This window comes from Priapulus caudatus, unplaced genomic scaffold (genome assembly GCF_000485595.1).
Source record: "Priapulus caudatus unplaced genomic scaffold, Priapulus_caudatus-5.0.1 Scaffold674, whole genome shotgun sequence".
NCBI classification, from domain to species: Eukaryota; Metazoa; Priapulida; class Priapulimorpha; order Priapulimorphida; family Priapulidae; genus Priapulus; species Priapulus caudatus.
This window is the reverse complement of record NW_014577735.1, coordinates 23712-50162: the sequence shown is the minus strand read 5'-3', so window position 1 is coordinate 50162 and position 26451 is coordinate 23712. Positions and strand designations below refer to the sequence as shown.

The following is a 26451-nucleotide window of genomic DNA, read 5'->3' as shown; positions in this document are numbered from 1 at the left end:
GGTTTTACTATGCTGGTGTATAATACATGGTATGTTAATAAAGGATAACTTGGTATAGTAGCGATGATATCTCTGATTCTCATCACTTTTCCAAGTTTTCTTGTTCAAGTTTTACATTAATTTAGATTTTTTTTTTATGAAATTGATTATGGATTTTAATAACACAGCCGCTTGGTTCGAGCCAATGTTCAACCGATGATCGCAAGTATAATCGATGATCGTGACCATCATAGTAAATTCTCAGACTTGATCATCACATAAAGAAGTGAAATATCATTAATGAGACCATTTACTCCATTTTTTTCACTGGCCCATCAGGACTTAGTTTCATTGTACCAGGTTTCATGGCCCACGAAAATTTACTGGCTCGGAGTACCAGGAATACTCGGAAATCGGCCTAGTAAGTTTCCAAGCCCTTGTCACAAGCTCGATAGATCATGCAGCGAACTGCAGCGCTTACCAGTCTATGGTTACGTCGAGTGCGACGTAACTGCCTCCCGAGCCCTTGTCCAAGCTCGATATTATACATCGCAACGCGCACTCCTGCCGCGTCGCGGTACGCCTGGTCGCAGGCAGCACATCTCTCGCACGCGGGTCTCGTATACTCGCGATCGAGAGATGACCTCAGGCCTAACTGCCGATGGTGAGATTGCAGTGTTACGGTATCCAGCTGTTGAGAGTAGTCAATGACGAAGGTTCTCCGAGTGGACAACAGAAGAGACCCTCGTGCGACCGGGCCGCAGCCCGCAGCGTCTGTCGACACGGCTTTGGCAGGCCGCTTCGCTTAACGAACGTGCAAATCGACGCGACATGTCTTCGCCCGTCTTGAGTGGACCTCCTACTAAGAGTCGGACTGTTCCACAAAGCGCGAAGGAGTCGACACGCCGGCGCCATCCAGGGGGCGCGCGCGAGACCTGTGACGGGACAGGATGACGGCGCCCACAGCGGTGGTGATGCAGTGAAGAGTCAGACTACATACTGCCGCGCGTGCGCGTCGGTCGCGCGGTTAGTCCGGGCTGACTGGCCACCCTGACCTTGAGGAGGAACTCGACTTTCTGTCACCCCTCGTAGTTTTGAGATCCATGGCGCTGAGCTTTCATTAGGGCGCACGGATCCACCATGTTATCTTTTTCTTTTTCCTCTGCGCGCGCGCAGCTTCTCTTCTATGCGCGGCCACATGCTCCCATATTGTGCCATCTCCATATGATTCGTAACGTTACACTTCATACACATATCCAATGTGGCCGCGGCGACAATGGAGGTGTCATAGTGTAGACAATGGCTATTGGCGGCGGTACAGTGTTTGACGTGGTCAATTTCATTCCACATGTTAGGCCGCGCACGCGTGACACTTCTCAGGTACGCGGAAAATGCGAAATACGGAACGGTGTCTCATTGCGTGCATAAATTATATGAAAGCCTACACGGGTTAACTATATTTCATATCGGTCAGAATAACGGCTCGAAGTAGCCTTTAGCTTAACGAATATATAGGTCATGCGGTCTTGCGCGTCCGGAAGGGTCGTCTGTAATCGTCGTTTATTGTTGACAAATGTAGCCGAAGCGGCCGAATTGATTGCGCGCGATCGCGCGCTCCTCCGGTTCCTGCGGGGACGGGGCTCTGTGGGAGAGGAGGCTCGGGATAACGATTAATCACAGAAAGTCAAGGCTTCTTATTGCTGATAACTCCCATTATAGTGCAATCTAAACACCAAATTTAGCGGCGTTGATATTTTTAAATTCCAAATTAAGCATTTATAATTTTTCTATAACGTTCTTAATCGTATGAGATTTATCTGAACAGCTCTGACTTCGGCGCCGACGTTAGCCGATCAAAGTATCGCGTGCGGACGGAGTGACAATCGATCGGCGCGGGGAGAACCCCCAGTGGCGAGAACGAAGGGAATAGTTCTTAATCCGCGCCATCTCCCCAACCTTCGCTTTTTCTGCGTTTACTTTACGCAGTTGGCGTCTGTACTCATAGTGATTTTGCTGAACATACATACCTGTCAACAGCGGTTACGTAATGCTGAACCGCTCCGATGAGAAGAGTAAAGTAGTTTGTGATTGGTGTTTCACATGTTTTTAAAATCACCACATAATGGGAATCACGAGCTGGGTCGGGATCTAAAGGAATCCTGCTCTGTTGGTGGAGTGACGCGCTGTAGGGTAGAGTCAGACCGAGGGTGGGGTCGGTTGAAAAGGTTAGGAACAGCGAGTCAGAGCTACGAAGAAACGCTGTATTGCGTGAGGGAGTTGAAAGACTACCGGGTGTCGCGCGAACAAGCAGCCAGGTGGCAGGTGCCTAGATAACAGCGGCTTGTAGTTGCCTCGTACTGCATTGTCAGAGCGTATTCGTCGGCCAGATATGAGCAGTGACCAGTGACCAGTGTGCGCAGTGCGTGCTGCGGTAAGTAGATGTAGCTAGAGTATTGTGGAAACATGGCTCCTAGTACATACGACGTTCCAACCACGTTCTCTATCAGTGTAACCTGATCCACGCTGGCGAGCTCGCGGAATCGCTGGGGGCGAGGGAAGGAGCTGTTGTTTGTGGGGGAGGAGAGATGGGATGAAGGAGTGGATAGTGGTTTTCAAGGGGGTTGCTAGTACTCTATACTGGTATGGCCCACTACTGATATTCAATCAGCAACTTTTGAGGGAGTCTTACTCTCGAATGAAAATACCTACAAATTATCTTATGCAAAGTTTCGATAATTCACACATTGTCTTGGCTATCAATTCCGACTACTTACTCGTTAGTAGTACTATAAATAAGTTTCACGCCGGTGCTCACATATCGATTCGACACGCCCTAATTCAGCCCCTTGTACTAATGGCTTGATACAAAGGTACACGACCTATTAAAGCCGACGTCTTCGCGGGCTCGCTAACGCAGGCGCTCGTTATGCTAGATCCGACCACACTCCCTACCATGCCGTTAACGTACAAGACATGTCATCTAAGGTTTTTTACAAATGGCCCCAGCGACATTTGGTGACATCGGTTCACTTGCTTTGGGTGTAACTTGCCTTGAGAGCCATCTACTAGTTTCTGTAGTTGTTCTATGCGAGTCTATTCCGTACTTCGGTTTTCCGTGCATCGGGCTACAACATGGCCGGTTAAAGCATAGATTTGAAAGTTGATATGCTGATGAGGAATTAGCAGTCGTTAACGTGAATTAAGAGAATACATGTTAGTTCTAGAAACAGGACAACTGCTGAGTTACACGTTCATATTTTAAACAACGGCACAGTCAAGGTGGTAATGGAATAGTTTTACTTTGAGAGTATACAAGAAGTTATTATCTGGATCTGCCAGAGCGTGATAGGTTTTTGTGTATGGCAAGGGTGTCACGGCTCGTATCAGACAGATCCGGCCTGCAGTCAGCCGCTCGAGTTCCTCTCCGTGGTTGGCGATGGGAAGTCGCTGGACTCGACGCGCCGACGGCTAGGGCCCTGCCATCAGTATTAGGTACGGACTTTCCAGCCACATCATACAAGTGCACGCGAGCACCGTGTCTCGACAACACGCCGAAGGCGTTGGTCGCAGCACCATTCCAATCGTTCGCCACTCGCGATTGGGACCCGTAAGTGGGCCTCAGCTAATACAAATGATGGGGTAAGAAAGATCTTGGAGAATGACAACTTCCTCTGTCAGTAGCCCAGTCATACCTACGAGCGAGCTTGGGAGCATGAACGAGTTCATCACAGGTGCAATACAGGTGTTTACCGTACTGTTTGATTATGACCCTAATAACGTTCACGTGGGGGTTAGCAACAATCGCGGTATTCCATCGTGGACGGCTGACACCGGCGGGAGGAGCGGAGGGAGGGGAGGGGCCAGAACAGAGCGTAGAGACGACCACCGCAGACCGCGATGTCTAAGCGGTAAGCCATGCACGAGGCATGCTGACAATCAACGAGTAAGTGTTCGGTAGGGGTCTAGAGGATAGGTAAGAAAGCGCTTTTGCACACGAAATTCCAGGAGACGACGGGATGTCCACTATTTAGTCACAGCACGTAGAGAGAGAATGATGCACGTCCATAAGCGCACTGATATTGGCCCATGCGGTGGTGTGTAGCGAAGGCTCACTTGTTTCGAACATATACTGTCTTGCAGTCTTTGTTGCGAAGACGGGGGAACGAAGGAGGAGGGGGTTACGCATGTAGAACTGAGAGTTTGAAGCCATCGAGGAATCTTAGAGGCTGAGCGATGAAAATCGGCGTGCCGTTACAGTACGGTAGATTCTGTGCGGTGCCGCACAATCTTCCCATGAAGCCGATTTGTAAACTCAGGACACAAGCCGGAAATCGCCGGTACGACTGGCATCTAGAGGTACCTATCGCTATGATGAGTTTGACCGAAGCAGTGGATAGCGGCTGGTGATCCTGGGAGCGGTACCCTGGGGAAGGCAGCATGGGCGAGGGGTCGAGATGCGGGGAGAGAGGGGTTGTATAGTCGAGGAGCTGATTGGGCTAGTGACGGACTGACTAGGGCTACAGCATGTAAGATTCCTGCCTGTCGCGCAGGGAGTGCATCGCATTTGGCAGGACGAGGCCGGGCAGGCTGGCTGCTCGAGGTACTTGTCCTGTTTACACGGAATCGGTGGCTGGAGGGAGCAGAGGTAAGAGAGCTGAGAGGAAATTTGCGAGGTGAGGAGACATCCAGAGCGAGCTAGAGCAACATATTTATACGAACAGGGAGGCTCTCTTACCTCAGATTATAAAGTTCTGCTTCGTGGTGGCGTAACAGATGTTCGGTACCGCGAAGTTGCATCGCCTTGATAGATATCTCGGATACGAAGGACCATTCCAGATACTGACACAGACTGGCGGGGCAATATGCATTGGGGAAGCCGTCGATTGACGTGCTATTGATATGCTCCTTCGAGTGCTTGCGACAAAGTGAGCGGTAAGAGAAGAGGGGTATCGTGTGAATTTCTGTGGGCAGAGACCAAACTCCTATATGAGCGCTGCTGAACCCTTCTCTAACTGACGCTACTGATGAAGGGCTCTGAGCTAATGTGATGTTTTTCGTGTGGTGTCGGTCGTGGCCCTGAGAACGATGATGTCGCGCATGATGGAGCCGGGTGTGAGGGACGGGGTGCGGGGGCTACTGTGTGGAAGGATGGAGGCGGTAAGACGCGGAGCGGAGAGACGGGAGGACGTCCAGGAGGTATATGGACGACAAGTGGTTGACTAAGTGAAGTATTGTATAGGTCAAGTTCGAACATGAAGAACAGTTAATGTTGTTTCTGTGTGGGTGGGGAGTTCAGCTGGATCTCCTCGCTCATCTCTGTATGAACCTAGTTCGACGAGTATGTGGTTATGATTGAAGCGGCGTCCAAGTGCCATGGATGTCGTCGACGACAATAACGGAGCTCCTGAGTACCACTATAGCAGCTAGGCACTAAAGCTGATAAATATAAAGCTAGAACCCCTAAGCCCTTAGCCAGGTATGGCAGTACAACCATCTCACTCACGCGATAGCAGCTTAACATAACGGGTGCAACCACAAAACATCGCATCAGCGTTAGGCGTGGGCCTGAGCGTGCGACAGTGTCGACATCGGGCGAGATTAGCAGAGGATGCCACACCACTACGTTTATCCGGTATTTTATACGAATTTCGATTCCTTTTGACACCACTACGACGAGTGTTGTATCAAAACTAGGAATTTCCACTGTATCGAAAAAAAACAATTTTTTTTTACTGTCAATTAATTGTAATTATTTTGTCATTATTTCAGAATGTCAGGAAAATGCATCTCAGAATGCAGACAAGTATCGTAGCGCCCGGTCCTTTTGGTCGAGGAGCTGCGAGCGCTCCGCATTGGGGGTGGCCAATGCCGGACCCCCTAAGCAATCTGGTCACTATGGGACCCGCGAATACTAACTTTGATGGCCAGTGCATGGACAGATTCTCGCGGTCAAATGGTGAGTTGGATCGCTCGGTTACTATTGGAGAGATCTCTGGAGGTATGAAGAGTAGTGCAGGCAGTGAGAGGCCCTCAGTAGAACGGAGGAAAGCGGCAGTAGATAAGCACGACTTAGGTGATGGCGGGTGAGTAGGGGAAGATGAGAGTCTCTCTCTTGGTCACAAGTTTCTCGCGAGCGTGGTGTTCTTACGAGCAACAATAAAGCAATACAAGGGCTACTTGGTATACCGACTGGCCCACAGCCTGATATAGACCGGATCACTGCACCGAAAGAGCACACGGACACACTTACCTTCAAGCCACGAGACTTTGTAAATACACACGGCAGATTTAGGCTCGACACATGACGTAGTACGTCTACCGTCCAGTGGGTTTCCTTCGACCGCCTACTCCACGCGACCTACGTTTTTGTTTCGTATATTGGTGGTTGTTCTGGTTCCTTTCGTCTCTGATATTCCGATTTACATGTTATACGTCGTTACGTCCTAGTCTTACGCCTGTCCTTTTGCAGGGTCTCACGCTTGCCTGGCATGGTGGATGAGCTGGTTACTACCTTACTCTCGGCATAGGTGAGAGTTTTGGATGATCTTAGCCCTGCCCGACACTCTCCCTGCAGGGCACTCAATCAGATTTTGTCCCTTCCCCTTTGCTGGCCCTCTCTGATTGACTACAATGGCACAATGTCTCACGGGTATGTACCTACAACGGAGCAGCTCTAATCTGGTATAGCGTGTGTGTCCCGGGCGGGTCGCGCGCCGTCGACCGAAATGGAGGCCTATGGCACATGGCGGTCGGAAAGCCCCGCGACATCCTGAAACATTGCAGCCGAGACGCGCGGACCCCACTCTAAATATCATTCAGCCCCGGACGGTAAACAGTGCAAAACAAACAGTAAACAGGGCTAAACAAGCACATACATGCACACACGTACATGCACACGACGTTACGCACACGCAGGCATTCAACACCCTGAGTAACCGATTGTAACCGATCATCGGTTACTTGGGTCCAACCGATGATCGATTACGAAATTACAACCGATTGTACTCAAATGAGCCTAGTCGCTTTGCGGCTCTTGTTATTAAAAAGTTATGACTTGAGACTTGTCTTCGCCGTATATCATTTTGTAGTCTTCTGCAAAGCCTGCCGCCACATCTAGTAATTCCTGCAGTTCCCTGCAGCTACCGTAATACTAATAAATAATAGTAATAATTGTTAGCTGGTCACTATACACAAGGGGCTGGTTTCACGAAGCGTAATTAAGTCTTTAATCATAATTACGGGAAGTTAATCATGACTAGTGATTTAATCATAATTAAAGTTAATCACACTTTGTGAAACCGGCCCCAGACTACACTTGGGTATTAGTATGTGTGTGCTGTACAGATGCTTATTAGCAAGTTCTTTAATGTGAGTCATAAAACTATGCAGAATTGTAATAAGCAAAGAGCAAAAAGGGATAGTAATTAATATAATATTAATAATGCACAATTTCACAGATATCAAACAGTCAGCTCACTAGTAAATAGTGTAATGATTGTAACAAACTACTCTTCCCACAAAATATATGGTACAGGTGGGTTATAGCTATAAGGTCACAAAACATTAAACAAATAAATCACACAATCAGGCGTATGTAGGTCTCACTGGTAAATTGACTGTTACCTGTTATCTATCGACTTCGCGCCTGGTGGCGCATAGGGCCAAGAAAAATTGTCTCTAATAATGCTAATAAAATCCTACCTGACAAATCCCAACTGACCAAATAATGATTGTCATGAATAAAAATTTATAGCCATATCTTACTAAACTTCTAAAAGCAGGTATAAACTTTAGAAGATAGTGTAAACAGGGGCTGAAAATAGGGCAAGAACAGTGATTTTCGTCAGCGAGGCGGTGTTTTGGACAAAATTTCTGTGTGGCGGCTGAGAATTTGAGCGGGGTGTCAATGCAGGGGAAACACTGCTTCTAGTATTTTCCGGTGTGACTTCAAAGTTGAAATAAGTTACCTTGCTCAATGACTAAACAGCGAATGTATCTTTACCTCTTCAGACTTTCAAGCAGGTGCACATAGTATACTAGACTGAAAGGAAAAGCATTGAAAGAAATGTCGCAGTCTGACACTGACAGTCAGTTGATGGCTGCCCCACCACCAACCATGGCATATCCGCCAGACAATATAGATCGACTACAGAAGGCAAGTATCAGAAAGTCTTTGCACCACTTTTTTAATGAATAAGGACAAGCAAAGGGTGTACTTCCAGTTACCTAGAAATAAAATATGGGTTCGCTTGGCAAAAAGTTAACATAAGGTCATTGTATCGAAACTTCTAGGAAAAGAGGGGAATATGAAACCTATTTTTTGACATGCAGTAGAAACGGTAGGGTCGCTAGGAATTTCTGGTCGGCTCAACGGGAGGGTGCACAATTTTGTTTAGCTTGATGCGAGATCGTCGCTGTTCAATCGACCTTGGCATCGTCATAATGTACTGTCGTGTTTGTCGATGCTACACGTGCTCGTGGCTGTCGTTGTAACTAGGCAATCAACACGATGGAGGAGAAAGGCCTGCAGGCGGACCCACGCTACAACCAGCTGGTGACCATCGCTAACCGCGTGCGCACGATCCAGGGAGGCATGGGCGGATCGCCGATCCCGCACTCGCCCGGCGGCAGGAACACGCCGCAGATGGGGCCGCCACCGATCGGCGAGAACCTCGGCAGCCCGATGGGTCAGCCCAGCCCGCAGGGCCTGGGATCGCCGCTGCCGCCGTCGTCGAGCATGCAGGGCGGGCCTGTGCCGCCGGGCGGGCAGGGCTACATGCCGGGGGGCGTCATGCAGAATGCGCCGAGCGGCTACCCTCCCGGCGGCATGCAGGGACACGGCCCCGGCAGCATGCCGCCGCCGGACGCGGGCGCGCCGGGGTACATGGGTCAGCCAACGCACCCAGTGCCTGTCAGCGGGCCGCCCCACATGGCGGGGCAGATGGCGCCGGGTGGCAACCTCGGCATGATGAACCAGGGCGGCGGCAAGGGGCAGTACAGCGGCCCGCCGGGCAGCTCCGCACCGCACAGCATGGCGCAGCCGGCGCCGGGCGGTGGCGCCCCCTACTCGTCGCACCTCGCCATGCAGCCGGGCGGCGGCGGTGGACCGCCGCCGATGCATCACGGCGGTAACATGGTGGGAGCGCCGGCAGCGATCGTGGGAGGGCACGGCGTGCCGCCACCGTCCCACATGGGTAACCAAGGTATGGGCAGTGAGCAAGGTTCGGGGAGTAGTGTCGTCGGGTCTTCGCAGGATGACCAGTTTTCAGGTATGGTCGCCGCCGCCACTGCCGTCGCGTCCCCCGCTCCGTTTCTGTTGTCCACGGTGGCCAGCATGCGTGGGAGATGTGTGCTGCATGCGTCGAAAACTTGATGGGCAACCCTACCGCTTCAATCCGGCTCCTAATCAGTTTTTGCTTTATTTTGTATTTGCGGAGAAAAAACGCTTGTGTTTGTGGTGGCGTAACTTGTGTGGCGTTCCGAACATAGCATGCGACTGTGGATGGGTATGTGTGGTATTTCTTTATCATCCGTGTTGGAAATTTGCAGTCGAATGTTATGCAATTACTTTGTCGGCATCGTCAACTTTTTTGCGATGTCGTTTTGTTGATGAAGAACCTAGATGGCATGCATTTTCCGTATGTAGGGCCATGTCATAAAATGCAGCACAAGTTAGAATGGTTAGGTCAAAGGTCAATGGGGCAAAGGACAGATTCAGATTTTGTTCATGTGGATATTCTAAAATAGTATTGTTTTATTTTTTTAATTATATAATTATTGTAGTATGATAAAAAATGTAACAAAATGATTGGCAGGTTTGCCTTGTTTAAATGCTGTAATTTTTTTTTAAAGGCATTTTTGTGTATAATGAATTGCTAGCTAAAATGTGGTTATGAAAATGGAATGGGTCATGTGAACTTGCTAAAAGTTTAAGGTGGTTGCGACTGCTGTCTGGTGTATAGTATGTTTCTAAGCATTTTGGCAGTGATATTTGACTCATATTATAAGATAACAATCTAGCTTTCAGCATTGTTAGTTATATATGGGTTTGGTTATCTTGCACACTAATTTTTAATGTATAACATCTATAAGAAATACAATATAAATTTGCAGAAATAAAAAGTGCAGTAATCATTAGTTACTATTAAAGAGTACAAATTGGTGTGTGAAATAATTAAAACCAATTTTGATGGGGGGTTATGTTAAATGCTATTTTAGAATTTTCCTGTGAAGCTTTACAACTTTTACCGCTTTGTGTCTGTGTTTGAGCACGTGCTTACACGCATCAGGCATGTTGTTACTTTTAGTTTCAATTTGCGTTTATGTTATTTTACCTTTTAGCATCTTGGATACCCCGGAATGCAGCCCCCCCAGCAAGTAAGTTTTAACACATCCATATGTATGCCTTTAATTTGTCATTTGCTATTGTTTAATGCTCAATGTGTGCTTCGGGTGCAACGAACAATTTTACCGAAAATAGTTGTTATGTGAATAATCTCATTTGTGATAATTTAAGATTGGACTCATATCTTGCATGTAAAAACCTTGTGCAACATAAATAGAGTCGCCATTATTCAATTTTTGTGAATATTAACGTCGTTGGTATGTAATGTGTACATTCCCCATCTGGAGAATACGTTCACAAAACCAGCATAGACATATTAACGTCCGGGCATGTGTTATTATCTATGCTTATTAGTAAGTAGTGTGCAAAGACTAGATTCGGTTACAGTATATGTGTATATATATATATATATGTCAGTAGTGAATAATAATAGATTCCATATTAGATCTATTATTATTCACTCCTGTATATGTGTGTGTGCGTGCGTGCGTGTGTGCGTGTGTGTACCTGTGTGTGTGCGTGCGTGTGTGTACCTGTGTGTGTGCGTGCGTGCGTGTGTGTCCCTGTGTGCGTGATATGATGCAGTGTGTAACTTGTGTGTGTGTTTGTGGATGTAGGATTCGCTGGACCGATGCCGCCCCCTGGGCAGGACATGTCACAGAAGCCGACTCCGTTCTCGCAGACGCAGCTGCGGCAGCTGAAGGCACAGATCATGGGCTACAAACTACTGGCGAGAAACAACCCGATCCCCGAGAACCTGATGAAGGCCATACAGGGAAGCATCTTCCCGCCGGGACATCCGTTTCGTGAGTTCGTCTTTCTTCTTACATTGACATCTTCATCTTTCGTGATATTCGTCTTCTTCTTGGTCGTTACCTCGATGGAGATTGATTAAATGGGTTCCTAAAGAAAATGAAATAGAATTTTACACGTGAAAACGGGTGCGTGCTTTCCCTGGGCATCTTGTTTTGCGAGGTTATCTTTTGAAATAATTCACCCTCTCTCAGTCACACTTTGACGAGTAATTGATCGAGTAACATCCTCTGAAATTAAGTCTAATTTTTCAGAGGCGAAAAGTATCTGGTGGTCTCGGATCGATCGCAATGCAGTTATTTCTTTACATTTAAAGATATGCAGCAGCAGCAGCAGCAGCAGCAGCAGCAGCCTCCGCCACCGCCGCAGCACATGGCTCCGTCGATGCGGCCGGGATCGCAACCTCCCTCGCAACAGCTGATGCCTGGTCACGCGGGAGGACCGATGTCTCCACGAGGGGCGCCACAGTTGCCGCTACCTCAAGCGGCGCAACCTGGTGGCATGATGCAGAAGCAGAACAAGATCACACCGATAGCTAAGCCTGAGGGACTGGACCCGGTGCAGATCCTTCAGGAGCGTGAAAACAGGTGGGAATTTGAAACTAAACTTATTGGTACATAGGTTTTTGCATCCTAGGCAACGCAACACAGTAATGAGGTTATTACCCTGAGCAAGTTCCCTTCTACGTATTGAAAACTCTCTCTCTTGACACTAAGCACACTTTCCATCATGTTTCCTTTATAGTGTTGATTTCGTGATTGTGCATTCGAACTGGGTAATTGGCGTTAATTTTGAACTGTGTGTGAAAGTGCATAAGCACGCAATTAGGGTTCACATGATGAATATTGGCGAATAATGATCATGTGTATTGAAACAAAATAATGTAACATACACAAATATTGTATATTTAGAAATAAATAAATATATGTGTGTATATACTATATATATATATATATATATATATATATATATATATATATATACAATAAATAATACGTACATGAATGTTTACGCGCTCGTGTTTGTGGCAGGATCGCGTCGCGGATTGCACACCGCATTCAGGAGCTGCAGAGGTTGCCAGGCACGCTGGCTGATGACCTGCGCATCAAAGCACAGATTGAGCTCCGAGCTCTCAGACTCATCAACTTCCAGCGGCAGGTGCGTTCACTCGGCAGCGACGCCCCTTCCTTAGCTCGTGTCCCTCATTGGCGAGTGGGTGGTGCGATGGTTCGACCTGGTAGATTAAGCTACGATAATAGAGTGTGTGCGTGCATGCGTGCGTCTGTGTGCATGGGTGCGTGTGTCTGTGTGCGTGGGTGTGTGCGTGCATGCGTGCGTGCGTGTGTGTGTGTGAAGATTTGTCGGTCTTGTAGAGTATTGGCACGAAAGATGCACGCTTGTTTGACACAGGGTGTGGATATCCGGTCATGGGGAAATCAACAGAATTGTGCCTGCTGTGCATGTAGGGCAGATTTCTCACACAATGTCAGCTGGATGGTTGGTGGGAGGCTAGTATAGTAATCACCGTCTTATCACGGGTTTTTCGACCGCAGAATTTGCTATTTGTACATCATTTCTCTAACCGCTGCGTAGGTTTCGCATACCTGCGATTTAACCGTGTGTCGACTCGTCTCGGCCCCTGCGTAAAAAATTCTAACCAGTGAGGAGAATTTCCTTAGTCCACCCGCGTGCGCCTCCGCCCATACGTCTAACCCTTCCCTCGATGTACGTGCGAGGGGAGGTTCGCCTTTCCGTCTTCGCTCGGCTGTAGCGCGCGTTTGGATTTCCGCAGGTGCGTACGGAGGTGGTCGCGTGCATGCGGCGCGACACGACGCTCGAGACGGCTCTCAACCTGAAGGCGTACAAGCGCAGCAAGCGGCAGGGCCTGCGCGAGGCGCGCATCACGGAGAAGCTCGAGAAGCAGCAGAAGCTGGAGGCCGAGCGCAAGCGCCGGCAGAAGCACCAGGTACGACATGGGTGCCGGCCAGGGTAAAAAATACACGGGAGCGATGAGCGATTCGCTCTTCAAACCTCCGAAATCACTCCCGTAAGGCTCAAAATTTTTAACCAGTAAAATTTTTGACGAGTGCTATTTTTTCCACAGACGGAAAAAGAGCTCCCGTGAAAAAAAGTTATTTTTTCCCTGGTGACGGCGGAGCGCGAGCTAGCTCCCATGGCCGACGCACGTGCGTTAGCGCTCGCCTTTACGCAACGTACAGGCCAATTTACGATTTTTCTTTTGATTAGTAGTATGGTGATGCCACCCCTATTGAACGGGGAGCTGTCATGTGAACAATACGTGGCATTTGCCTTGAGTGAGTCTTAAGCTGGGTTTACACTGACGATTTTGAGTTGCCGAATTGCCGAATTGTACGAACTTGGCAATTTGGCAACTGACAATCGGCAGTGTAAACGCAAAAGTTGCACGTCCAAACGATCGATAGCAGCGAGTTGGGCGATTAGAACATGTTCTAATTTTGCCAACTTGGAGTAGGCGAGTTGGACGTTTTTTTGCGAAGTGGCCAATCAGAGAACAGCAATCAGTGGTGTGTCCCTCCACCCTAGGGGGAGAGCACGTTTTTGCTTTAGGCGCCACGCTGGCGACATGGAATACATGCAAAAATGTGTATCCTCGTCGCCCCGCGCGTACGCTACGGGTCAAGTGTTGAAACGTTTGCCGCCTCGCGGTTCATAACGTAAGAGCTTTGAACATATATAGAGAGGTTGGTAGAAAGAAGAAAAACGCCAAGTTGCCTGCATAAAGTCGATAGTGTAAACCCAGCTTTATGTACAGGCTTGACCATCGTAGGTAAACCCTACGGTGGAGTAATATGGTGGAGCGGTACTTACCACATGAGGCTTCTGTCCATTTTATTGACTTACCGAGTGTGTTTTGCTTAGAATCGGTTTCGTAGAGCATACTTTGTTTCATTTTGTAGATTTTTTAAATATTTTGTGGTGCTTATGTCCTTCTTATCGAAACACAGAGATGGTTTCGATGAGAATTGCTTTCGTAGAGCATGCTTGGTTGAATTATGTAGATTTTCTTAATGTTTTGTGGTGCGCTAGTTAGCATCATGTCGTGATTTCGATCTTTCAGGAGTATCTGAACGCGATTCTGGCCCACGGCAAGGAGTTCAAGGAATTCCACAGGAACGTCGCGTCAAAGGTCAGCAAGGTGAACAAGGCAGTGGTGACGTGGCACGCAAACACCGAGCGCGAGCTGAAGAAGGAGCAGGAGAGGATCGAGAAGGAGCGCATGCGCAGGCTCATGGTGAGAAGCCGAAAAACGGTTCTGGCTTTTGGGTTTTATCGTGCTAATTATTCTACTAGGTGTTATCGTATCGGGTCGTAGAATTGGATTCAACGTATAATATTTTGGTTGGGGTTATCATTCTGAGGGATTCATGTTTTTGACTCATTTAAGTTTATTCACTTTACAAGTTACTTGTGGCCTAGTCCTGGTGTTATATTGTTAAAGTTATTGAGCGAGAGGTGGACCATACGACGGTAAGAAAAAACGCCATGTCTTCGGTATATTTGCATATCGTCATTAACGTTGCGTGATTTGCGTGCAGGCTGAGGATGAGGAGGGATACAGAAAGCTGATCGATCAGAAGAAGGACAAGCGTCTGGCCTACCTGCTGCAGCAGACGGACGAGTACATCGAAAGTCTCACCAAGATGGTGCAGGAGCACCAACTCGCGCAGAAGAAACGCAAGAAGAAGAAGAAGAAGAAGCCAACCGAGGGAGAGGTACATAATAGATTGTGTGGATAATAATTATTATTTCATATTATTATTATTATTATCAGCATTGTCATAATCATTGTAAGGTACTGAATTATGTGTTACTTTCTCTTTGTCATTAAAAATAATTTATTACTTTGATGTAACTTACGTAAGTGATGAATGTTGAGTTGGGGGTGTTTACTGATGGTGGTTGTACCAAAACATATTGCTTTATTCTTCCCAGTTCTTTTCCACTCGGTCATAATTTTCATCGTGTTTCTTACAGGAAGGAGAAAAGCCAGAAGGAGAACAAGTGGTAACAGTTCCTAAGGATGAAGTAAGTATAAGTGTCCGTCAATATTCACACAGGATGAGAGTGGAAAAGAATCCATGGTGTTTTCTGTCTGACGTGTATCGTCTTTTATTTGCATTTTTCCTGGGTAATAATATTTACGGTAACCTGGTCTGTATCAGCAATATATGATACTTACAATGACTAAGTGAATGTGCAGAACATGTGAAAGTTTGGAATTCGGTATAGTCTGTGTTCATTTCATATACAGTTGGATGTACTTCAATATTCGCTGCACTAAATGTAGTTGTTTTTCTTTTTCGCTCACTTATAAAAGTGTGTTTAAATGTTGTTAACTACACCGTGGCACTGGCAGTTTTCGGTGAATACGAAGGTTCTAAGACATTTTATTGTTACTCTAGACAATTGCTGTTACTCAAGCAATAACGGTAGTTTCATGAAAGTGGTGAAAACACTGGAAAACTCTCGCAATGGTTAGGCCAAAACAAAATATATGTGTGGTTACTGTTACATGCCGAAAAAAAATAGGGTAGGTAGGTAGGGAAAACATTTTATTTTCTTGAAATATTTTATTTACGAACCATGTCCGAAGGATGTGCGATGTGCGTTGTGCCCTATGGTTGTGCCTTTTGAAGCAGGAACTGTCCAATTCATATTTTTTTCCATATTACTTTAAAGAAAATTGACAATTAAAATGTTTAGGGTCGCTGGGAATAAATAGGGTCGGTCGGGAAACCGTAACCACACCTAAGTTTTTTTTAGCTCACCTTGACATCGTCAAGCTGAGCTATTGCCATGGGTCGTCGTACGTCCGTCCGTCCGTTTGTCCGTCAACATTTGGCTACGGTCAACGATAACTCAGGAACCATTTGACCCACATGTTTGAAATTGGGTATAGTTGTTACTGCTGTGGAAGAGGTTTGAACGTTCTATTTTGGAGCACGCCAGTCGATGTACTTTCGAGCCACGGCAATTTTTTGGCAAAAATGGGAATTGCCATTAGTCAGTTCAGGTTCAACTGATTTTGCAAATTTTTGGTCTGTGAATGAATAAGGGCTAGGGGTTTTGATATTTAAAAAAAAAATTATGCAAATTAGGTAGGTTTTGGCAATTATATAGCATATTATATAGACATCAGATAACAGTCTGTGGTGGCACACTCGTCTGGTTCGTTTTACAAGATTTCATTGACAATATCTTTAATGCAAAATTGGTATTTCCTCTCCACCCTGCCGATAAAACGTCTATACTAGAGTAAAGTTTTACAAAACATGTCAGAACGCAGCATAACCTATTTATTTCGAACGCCATTGCTAAGAAACATCAAAGCGGGTATAGCGCCATCTACCGTCACAAATTGTGATTCATTTTGGTTTATAAATTATTATTGCGATATACAGATGGCAACCGTGTGCTACCGCCTAGAAAAACTCATACGAAGTAAACACTTCCATGCAACCAATTAACCTTTGACAAAAGTTGTGTTATGGGCAGGGAAACACCATTGTCACGTGGTATATAGCAGCTACGTGGAATAAGCGTATCCTCTCAATCTTACACGTTAAACATCGGGAGCTCCGCTTTTAGGCAGTGCCTAAATCTGAATATTATAAAAACGTTATTTGTGGTGAGCTACAGTGTCATTGACACTTTCATTCTAATTGAAACCCATCCCATAACGTTCCCCGAAATTCGACGCCACGCACGTTCCTCGTGGAACCGCCGACGTGTTCCTGAGGTGTTCATCGCGTTTCGCTTCGCCGGCAGATCGCCGACGAGAGTTCGCAGACGAGCGATGATCCGGTGTGCGTGATACACATGAAGACGGGAAAGATCCTGCAGGGCGAGGGCGCGCCGCGCGCGTGCCATCTCGACACCTGGCTCGAGACTAATCCCGGCTACCAGGTGTTGCCACGCCGCGCTGACGGCAGCGACGACGAAGACTACGACGAAGGTAACGACTCGCTGCGTACGCCGCAGCGATAAATGATTTTATGCGTGAGACGCGTTGGTGGTCGAACGTTCGTGTAGTGTCGGAGAGGCTTAGTGAAGCATCACCTCATGTAGCAAGTGTGCAAGCAGAAATTTCCTAGCCGGCAGTGCAGAGTCATATGTTGTATATTTCACGTTGTAGGAGATAATAGGGGCTTTGCTCATCAACCCGTAAGCTCACCGTCACGACATATCATTCTTGTTGCTGTCTGTTGACTGAACTCTTTCACGGAAGCAGCTGATGTGTTGTCTTTGCTGCCTACAGAGTCGGGCGAGGAAGAAGAAGAAGAGGAGGAGGTAGCAGGAGTGGCTCCTCCAAAATCAGAAGCTTCACAGGAAAAGGCTACGCCTATCTTCTTGCCTGATGATGAAACCGTCAAGGTTAGGTTCATGTCCATGGCCTTGTTATTGACACTTGGTTACAAACCACTGCGTAACATTTGCAGAATTGGCTTATTTCATGAGATGTTTTCGATTAGCGACCTTGTCACAAGTATACAGAACATACCATTTTTCACGACCATCCCTTCCCGTAAAGGAGTACAAAATGTCTGATTTGGTAGGAAGGTATCAATTGACTTTTGTATTTAATAAGCGTACAATGGCCATTGAGCTCTTTTCCCCTATTGTACAGTTTATGCACTTGTGATTAGTTGATAATTGCGAATGGTTGATAATGCTACATGAAACGTATTCTGCATATTCACCGAGGCGAATTTAAGAGTTCACTGCATGACGTCCTGCTGTTCTATTGTCACTAAACGTTCAAGTGGTAACTGGAAATTGCGAAGACTATGTGAAACGTGTATATGTCAGCAATCTCGTGGATGTGCGGTGTGTGTTTCATCATCAGTACATCTTACCTGTCTTACGCCAGGCTGTACTGAAGAAGGCATCTGTTGGGGAAGACGATGAGTATACGGCGAAACCGACGAGTGCCGGTGGACAGTCTTACTACGCGATGGCGCACTTGGTGCATGAGCCGGTTGAGAAACAAGCAACCATCATGGTCAACGGCGCACTGAAGGAATATCAGGTAATGTGTTGAATCTGAATTTTATCTAGGGCAAGCATACCCTTGTGTTTAATCAGAAATTTTACGGCACCACGGCAAGTTGGAGGGTCGCTAAGGCAAACTGTTTTGAATTTGAGAAGGCTTGTCTAGGCCTCTTACTTTTTAACAACATGATACGCAGGGTTCTCCAAGAGCACTTATAGCCTGGCGGCCCGCCAGGCTATCGTCGAGCCCCGCCATCCTAAAATGTACCCGCCACTCTAAATATCATAGCCCCCGGACCCCCCTAGCACGCAAACCGCCTTCGGCGAGTTGCAACTAGGACCGTAAAGGCAGCACCCGCCATGCTATAATGAAAAAGCTTGGAGAACCCTGATACGGGATATAGAAGGAAACTTACTCGACTGGAATTGATGGGAAGAAAGCAGAGGCAAACACGCCAAGAAAGGAGGGCAACCACAGCATTTGCTGTCGGATCCATTGGTAAAATTTGAGCACTGGGGTTTCGCAGTCTATTTTCGTGAACTCTGCTCTACTACAATGTGCAATCAAAAGCTTCATTACTTTTCGACGGGTAGTATTAATGACATCCTCTTTGAAAGAAGCTTGAAGTTATTTCTCATTGTTGCAGAATTTAAATGCTATATGTATTTATTTAATAATGTGTAATTTATGGACTCCGAATGCAATGCAAATAGTGTATGAACGTGTTGAAAAATGGTAATTTGATTTTTAATTCCCCTGTGTTCAGGTTAAAGGCTTGGAGTGGCTAGTGTCTCTCTACAACAACAACCTGAATGGCATTTTGGCCGATGAGATGGGCCTGGGGAAGACTATACAGACCATTTCGCTAGTCACGTATCTGATGGAGACGAAGAAAGTGAATGGACCCTTCTTGATCATCGTACCCTTGTCGTGAGTGAGAATGTTTCATGTCGTAAAGATCACACAATGTTACATCTTTCCTAGTGCTACAATAGTTCTGTTTTGGCACACATGCTTTTCGTGCGGAATGCGCGTATCTATGCTGCCCAGCATTCGGTTAACGCAAAATGTCATGCACGCCCACGTTCTTTGTAGAACGCTGTCCAATTGGATGTTGGAGTTTGACAAGTGGGCGCCATCTGTCATCAAGATTCCGTACAAGGGGTCACCGGCGCACCGCAAGACGCTGGCGCCTCAGCTGCGACACTCCAAGATCAACGTGATGCTGACCACATACGAGTACATCATCAAGGACAAGGCCGTGCTGGCCAAGGTGAGCGAAAATTCGGTGGCGAACGGCTGCTCTTGTGTTTGGTGACGATGAGAGTTGGTTGAATCGGTCGCTGAGAAATTGTTAAAATTTGGGTAGGTGGATGCATTTCATATGTTATATTAACTAAACCTTAACTAAGCCAACCTACATATTCCATTGTAATAATCCCATAGTTTATGAGAGGGGATATAGTGTTCTACACTCCCGTATGCACGTACGCATGCTCACCTCTCGTTTTTGAATTAATTTGCAATAAGGTGCGCAGGAGTGGAGGTGACTAAACAGTCAGTGCAACGTTGTTTTGATGTGCAGATTCGGTGGAAGTATATGATCATAGATGAAGGCCATCGTATGAAGAACCATCACTGCAAGCTCACGCAGATTCTCAACACCTACTACATCGCTCCGCACAGACTGCTACTGACTGGTACTCCCCTGCAGGTAACAGGCACGCGAAGTAGCTAGTCAGCAGTTGAATTCCGATGTGGTTTGAATTACAGTCACGCCTCTATTTAAGGGCCACTCATGGGAACACTAAATTGTCCTCTATAGACAGGTGTCTGTTCTATAGAGGTGGTTTCGCTGTATAATTTCTACTCTGTAACTCAAGAGCTATGGCTTTGTAGTTGTCTTTTGTATACAGTTGTCTGTTTGTAGAGTTGAATGCTGGTTTAGCTATAATACCAGATATCATCCAAAACTACAGTTCTTGGATCGTTTTTTGTACATGGAGATCAGTAGATTTTGAACATGCTGCATGAGTGACTGATTTATTATACATTTCTGTATTGCTTGTAACGTTATTGCTAATATCTGCCTTCAGAACAAGCTGCCGGAACTGTGGGCCTTGCTGAACTTCTTGCTTCCATCGATCTTCAAGTGCGTGAGCACATTTGAGCAGTGGTTCAACACTCCCTTTGCGATGACTGGAGAGAAGGCATGTTCCACATTTCAATGCACTTCCTTGAGAAAACATTCCGGTTCATATAGATTTATCATAGGATTCTGTGGTTAGGGCAGAGTAATCTATACGTGCACATGCTCAATTACGTTGTGAATATCTTCCAATAGGTGGAGTTGAACGATGAAGAGACCATCCTTATCATTCGACGTCTGCACAAGGTTCTGCGTCCGTTCCTTCTTCGTCGTCTCAAGAAGGAAGTGGAATCGCAGTTGCCCGAAAAGGTATACGTTGTTTTAAGTTTAGTTAGCATTCATATAAGAACAGAAGTTGACAGGTTATGCATGTATAGATGCAAAAATGTATATACCCATGTGTGAAACCAAACGTGTGCTGCCATGTCCTGTAGGATGTAAATGCTCCCAGGTGCAATTGCAAATGTCATATAATACATTTGTCTTTTACAAAAGGAAATGTCAATATACATCCATGTGTAAGAATAAATGTTACTGTCCATATCTGATAATGGTGTATGTGTATTTATTGTTATAATGGATGTTGTTATCGTGGTAGGTGGAGTACGTGGTTAAATGTGACATGTCAGCCGTGCAAAGACTCCTCTACCGCCACATGCAGAACAAGGGTGTGCTGCTCACTGACGGATCGGAGAAGGGAAAGCAGGTACATAAGTAGTGGAATAGGCATATGTAGTATGCACGTGCAACAACAAGCACAAGCGGTGCTGATTCACACCTTTCACACACAAACTAGATTGTGACCTGTTGCAAAAAAAGAAATATTTGATTGTGAGTTGTGGTTTATAATCACAAACTTCCAAATTCGCGAGCAATTTTTTTTTTGCAAACTTGATAAAAACCCAGAATTTTTCCGTACTCACTGGCTGGCTTGCGTGTCCATGCGGTGTTTAACAAGGAAACGTGTCTTCATTTGTTCAACGTAATATTTATAAACTTAAACGAAGAAAAATACACAAGGTTGGAAAGAATAACAAGCTACGAATTTGCATGCTGGGTTTCTCCACTGTAGGGACGGGGAGGCACAAAGACGCTCATGAACACGATCATGCAGCTGAGAAAGATCTGCAACCACCCGTTCATGTTCCAACACATCGAGGAATCGTATGCTGAATGCCATGGATACGCCGGCTCCACTGTCACAGGGTGAGTAAGGTCAAGATCATTGACCTCGTTTCTAGATACGATCGCTTTGGCTACAGAGGCCGTAAATGTACTTCCAGTAATGGGGATGCAGGGGTAGAAATTAACATTTGAACACGGAAGTCCAACGTACTCGCTACCCTCAAAATGAGGGAGTCCGCAGCAAAATGAGGGAGTCCGCAGTCTGAAGTTCAAAATTGAAGATATTAACAATAACGCATGTGCTTATTTTGAAGATTCATGCGGTTGCACACCTGCCAAATTTTCTTTGGTCAAATTTGCTGAAAAAAACGGTAATTCCGCGAGGCCATGCTCTGGAACGAACTAGTTAGTATGGCAGAATTTTCAGGGAGTCACACGGACTCCTGCACATGTCAAATCAGGGAGTCCGGCAGTAAATCTGGGGAGTATTTGACTCCGGACTCCCGTTAATTTCGCACCCTGGGGATGTGAAGGAACCACTTAGGGCAGTAGGGTGTAAAACACTGGCAGTGAGCACCCTCGGTTTCACTGACAGAACCTTCAGTATGATGAGATAAAGGCAGTGAATGAAGAATGATATGATGAGACTAAGGAGTGATGTGTCAATGTTCGTTAGCTCTCAGGACAGCTAAGTTCATATTCTGTTTTCTATATTTGATATTACATTCATGTTCACAATACTTATATTCTATCATCTATATAAATCTTCTGTTTACAGTCGGGATTTATATCGTGCTTCGGGGAAATTTGAGCTGCTTGACCGGATTCTACCGAAACTCAAAGTGACGGGCCACAAAGTACTACTGTTCTGTCAGATGACCACCCTCATGACTATTCTAGAGGATTTCCTATGCTTCCGAGGTACGTATAATGCAGATTACATGAATTTTATTGAGAAAACTGAGCATATATCCTTGGTTCTTAATACTTTTAAAACCAATCTATTTTTTTAAACTTTCAAAAAGTATTGTTTGTTTTTAAATAATATTTACATTTTCATCGTTGCTTTTTAAAAACAGAACCCACCTTCTTAAAATTAAACCCCATTATTGTTTCTCCAAACTTGTTAAATCAGTCTTTGGTGTTTTTTGTTTTTGTTTTTATGTTGTTTTGTTTATGTTTTTTTAAATGGGGCATGGAAAGTTTTAAAAGGTTATCGCGAGCACGAACGAGCGAAGCCCCCTCCTTTACGCAGCCGCATAGCTAACAGTGCTGCCATCTCTTGCAGGCTTCAGCTACTTGCGTCTCGACGGCACGACAAAGTCGGACGACCGCGGCTTGCTGCTGGAGAAGTTTAACGACCCCTCGCTCGAACTGTTCTGCTTCCTGCTGTCGACACGTGCAGGAGGTCTCGGCCTCAACCTACAGACCGCCGACACTGTCATCATCTTCGACTCCGACTGGAATCCTCATCAGGTGAACAGTCGAGTACTATAAAGTAAAGTAATCGGGCACGGTCGAACCCGCGGGCATATCTGTGGTACAAACACCTTTTCGTGGGGAATCACCTTTTGGGTTTTCTTTGAGAAACTCTTTGTGCACAGGTTAGAGTGTATGTGGTTAATAGTTTGATTTGGGGGGGGGAGTTCAGTTTTCAGGTTATGTAGACGAAGCAGTGGCGTGTGGAATTAGCATTTGATTGAACGTGCTCACGATCGTTTAGCGTGTCATTGCAAGATCTGTAAGCGTCTAACTGCACATTATGCAATCGAGAAAACCTGAGCAGAATTAACACTTAACTGACCACGCTCACGACGGTCTGGCTCACGTGCTCGCGTCTGCTATTGCAGGACCTGCAAGCGTCGGACCGCGCGCATCGCATCGGTCAGCAGAACGAGGTGCGCGTCCTGCGTCTGATGACGGTCAACTCGATCGAGGAGAAGATTCTCGCCGCCGCCAAGTACAAGCTGAACGTCGACGAGAAGGTCATCCAGGCGGGCATGTTCGACCAGAAGTCGACCGGCTCCGAGCGGCGGCAGTTCCTGCATGCCGTGCTCAAGAACCAGCAGGAGGGCGACGACGTGAGTGCGAGTGCACGCGCACGCGGCGATCGACCCGTTGTATCCGCCTCGCGAGGTCAGGGGTCGTGCGGGGAGGCGAAGGAAGAGAGAAGTTTCCGAGTTTCCGAGGAAAATTGTTCGAGTTAGAAAATTTTTGCGTTTTGAGGAGCGCGCGAGAAAGATGTGCGTCACGTCGCGCAAACTCCTCTGACGAACAGACGGGCTTCGCCCCTTCCTCGCGTTTCTAGTTTGCGCTGACGTCCGGCGGTGACGCGGTGTTCACCTGGCATGTTTATATATTGAGTTAGAGACAAAAGCACGCTGTTTGCCAGAGCAAAAAGAGTTCCATTCATAGCATGACGGAGGATCGCGCATGTGTAATGACCGAAAGCTATGACCCCCGACTACGAGACCATTAGATTATTATGATTATATATATATATAGATGATTATAGATCACTAGATTATTCCCTCATATAAACCGAGCACTCAGTTCGGTTGACAGTTGACCCAACAACAGTTGCGGTGTAGAACTCGCTCGTTCTTGCCCGGATTTTGGCTGTCTGCTTGACGCGGCGGTGGCGCCCTCTGTGTGTGTAATCGCAGGACGAGGATGAGATTCCGGACGATGAGACAGTCAATCAGATGATCGCACGCACGGAGGACGAGTTTGATCTCTTCCAGCGGCTCGACCTGGAGCGGCGGCGCGAGGCGGCACGTGATCCGAACCGAAAACCCAGGTAGAGGCACCGATGTGTGATAACAGGATAGATCTATCTGTATGCAATAGCAGGATAGACCTATCTTCATGTAATAACTTGATAGATCTATCTTCATGTAATAACTTGATAGATCTATTTGTATGCAATGACCGGATAGATCTGTCTGTACACAATAACAGGATAGATATATCTGTATGCAATAACAGGATAGATCTGTCTGTATGCAATAACAGGATAGATATATCTGTATGCAATAACAGGATAGATCTGTCTGTATGCAATAACAGGATAGATCTGTCTGTACGCAATAACAGGATAGATCTGTCTGTACATAATAATAGGATAGATCTATCTGTACACAATAACAGGATAGATCTGTATGCAATGACAGGATGGATATATCTGTATGCAATGACAGGATAGATCTGTCTGTACACAATAACAGGATAGATCTGTCTGTACACAATGACAGGATAGATCTGTCTGTATGCAATAGCAGGATAGATATATCTGTATGCAATAACAACATATAAATATCTGTACGATAACTGGATAGATTTATCTGCATGCAATAATGGGGTAGGTCTATCTGTATGCAATAACTGTCTAGATTTATCGTGCTTGTGCACTGCGATGGCTGGCATAATATAATATAATATAAGAGTCGTGTGCATAGCAGAGGTCGATAGTGATGAGTATCGGACCTTATTCAGTTGTTCGCCTGTCTGTGATCCTGACTGAAAGTGCAGACAAGTGCTTGCACTTACGTATGCACCGCTGTGAATGCGTGCATGTGTACGTGTAGTCGTGCGTGCATGTATGTACAGGTGCATGTGCGCGTGAACACGTGTCGCTAACCATGTGTTTGTCGACCCGTGCTCTTGCAGGCTGATAGAGGAGAACGAGCTTCCTAGCTGGCTTCTGAAGGATGAAGCCGAGGTGGAGAGACTCACCTACGAGGAGGAGGAAGATAAATTGTTTGGCCGCGGCACCCGCGCGCGTAAGGAGGTCGATTACTCAGACACGCTCACCGAGAAGGAATGGCTGAAGGTAGGAGCGCAGCAGTAGTACAGCACCCACGTGGCGTGCTTTACTAGTCAAACCTGTGTTAGCAGTCTCATCTATGTGAGCATCTGGCTGTAAAGAGATTGTACATGAGGACTTGCTAAAAATTCTAAAACATGCAAACGATTCGCTTTCTTGGGTTCACATAAAATCGCTCACTGCGAACAATGTAGTCACGAGTGTTTGCTTACATCAAAGCGATTGAACAAATCTTTGAAGATCAACCGATTGAAATAACGAAGCAATTTAACGACGAGTAGTGCGATAACGTTAACGACGGTGACGTTGCACGTCGGCAGGCGATCGAGGACGGCACGCTCGACGAACTCGAGGACAAGAAGAAGTCGAGCAAGAAGAGTCGCAAGCGCAAGCGCGAGCGCGACGAGGAGAAGCCCGGCAAAAGCAGCCCGACGGACTCGAAGAAGAAGCGCGGTCGTCCGCGCGTCGAGCGCGCCGAGAACCCGCCGACGCTCACGCGCAAGATGATGAAGCTGCTCAACGTCGTCATCTACTACAAGGACAGGTACACGCTGCTCATCGCTCGCTCGCTCGCCCGTCCGTCCCTCTTTTGTGCCGCGCGCTCGCCGCGCGTCTCTCACTCGCTCACTTGTCCGTCTGTCGTGCCACGCGTCTCTCACTCGCTCACTTGTCCGTCTGTCGTGCCACGCGTCTCTCGCTCGTCTGGCCGTCCGTCGTGTCGCGTGTCTCTCGCTCACTCACTTGTCCGTCCGTCGTGCCACGCGTGTCTCGCTCACTTGTCCGTCCGTCGTGCCGCGTGTCTCTCGCTCACTCACTCGTCCGTCCGTCGTGCCGCGTGTCTCTCGCTCACTCGTCCGTCCATCGTGCCGCGCGTCTCTCGCTCACTCACTCGTCCGTCCGTCGTGCCACGCGTCTCTCGCTCACTCGTCCGTCCGTCGTGCCGCGTGTCTCGCTCACTCGTCCGTCCGTCGTGCCGCGTGTCTCGCTCACTCGTCCGTCCGTCGTGCCACGCGCTCACTCACTCGTCCGTCCATCGTGCCGCGCGCTCGCTCACTCGTCCGTCCGTCGTGCCGCGTGTCTCGCTCACTCGTCCGTCCGTCGTGCCGCGTGTCTCGCTCACTCGTCCGTCCGTCGTGCCGCGTGTCTCGCTCACTCGTCCGTCCGTCGTGGCGCGTGTC

The 26451-nt window shown here is 47.0% G+C and overlaps 1 protein-coding gene across 4 annotated transcripts in view; it reads left to right on the top strand.

The window, feature by feature from the left end:
* Positions 1–26451, top strand: part of LOC106812686 (probable global transcription activator SNF2L2) — a 55384-nt gene that overhangs the window by 20884 nt on the left and 8049 nt on the right. For 3 of the 4 annotated variants that reach the window (XM_014816620.1, XM_014816621.1, XM_014816622.1), the window contains exons 2-27: positions 7990–8134; positions 8477–9248; positions 10321–10356; positions 10942–11130; positions 11454–11724; positions 12169–12295; positions 12930–13103; positions 14238–14411; positions 14716–14892; positions 15155–15205; positions 16949–17135; positions 17439–17554; positions 18051–18209; positions 18940–19103; positions 19269–19446; positions 19759–19887; positions 20270–20383; positions 20518–20631; positions 20921–21028; positions 21395–21528; positions 22226–22368; positions 22736–22923; positions 23298–23528; positions 24114–24247; positions 25117–25279; positions 25594–25817. In XM_014816620.1, coding sequence (XP_014672106.1) covers positions 8045–8134; positions 8477–9248; positions 10321–10356; positions 10942–11130; positions 11454–11724; positions 12169–12295; positions 12930–13103; positions 14238–14411; positions 14716–14892; positions 15155–15205; positions 16949–17135; positions 17439–17554; positions 18051–18209; positions 18940–19103; positions 19269–19446; positions 19759–19887; positions 20270–20383; positions 20518–20631; positions 20921–21028; positions 21395–21528; positions 22226–22368; positions 22736–22923; positions 23298–23528; positions 24114–24247; positions 25117–25279; positions 25594–25817 — 4547 coding nt within the window. In that variant the 5' untranslated portion in view covers positions 7990–8044. The remainder of the gene's footprint in view (positions 1–7989; positions 8135–8476; positions 9249–10320; positions 10357–10941; positions 11131–11453; positions 11725–12168; positions 12296–12929; positions 13104–14237; positions 14412–14715; positions 14893–15154; positions 15206–16948; positions 17136–17438; positions 17555–18050; positions 18210–18939; positions 19104–19268; positions 19447–19758; positions 19888–20269; positions 20384–20517; positions 20632–20920; positions 21029–21394; positions 21529–22225; positions 22369–22735; positions 22924–23297; positions 23529–24113; positions 24248–25116; positions 25280–25593; positions 25818–26451) is intronic. The other variant, XM_014816623.1, reaches the window with a different exon arrangement.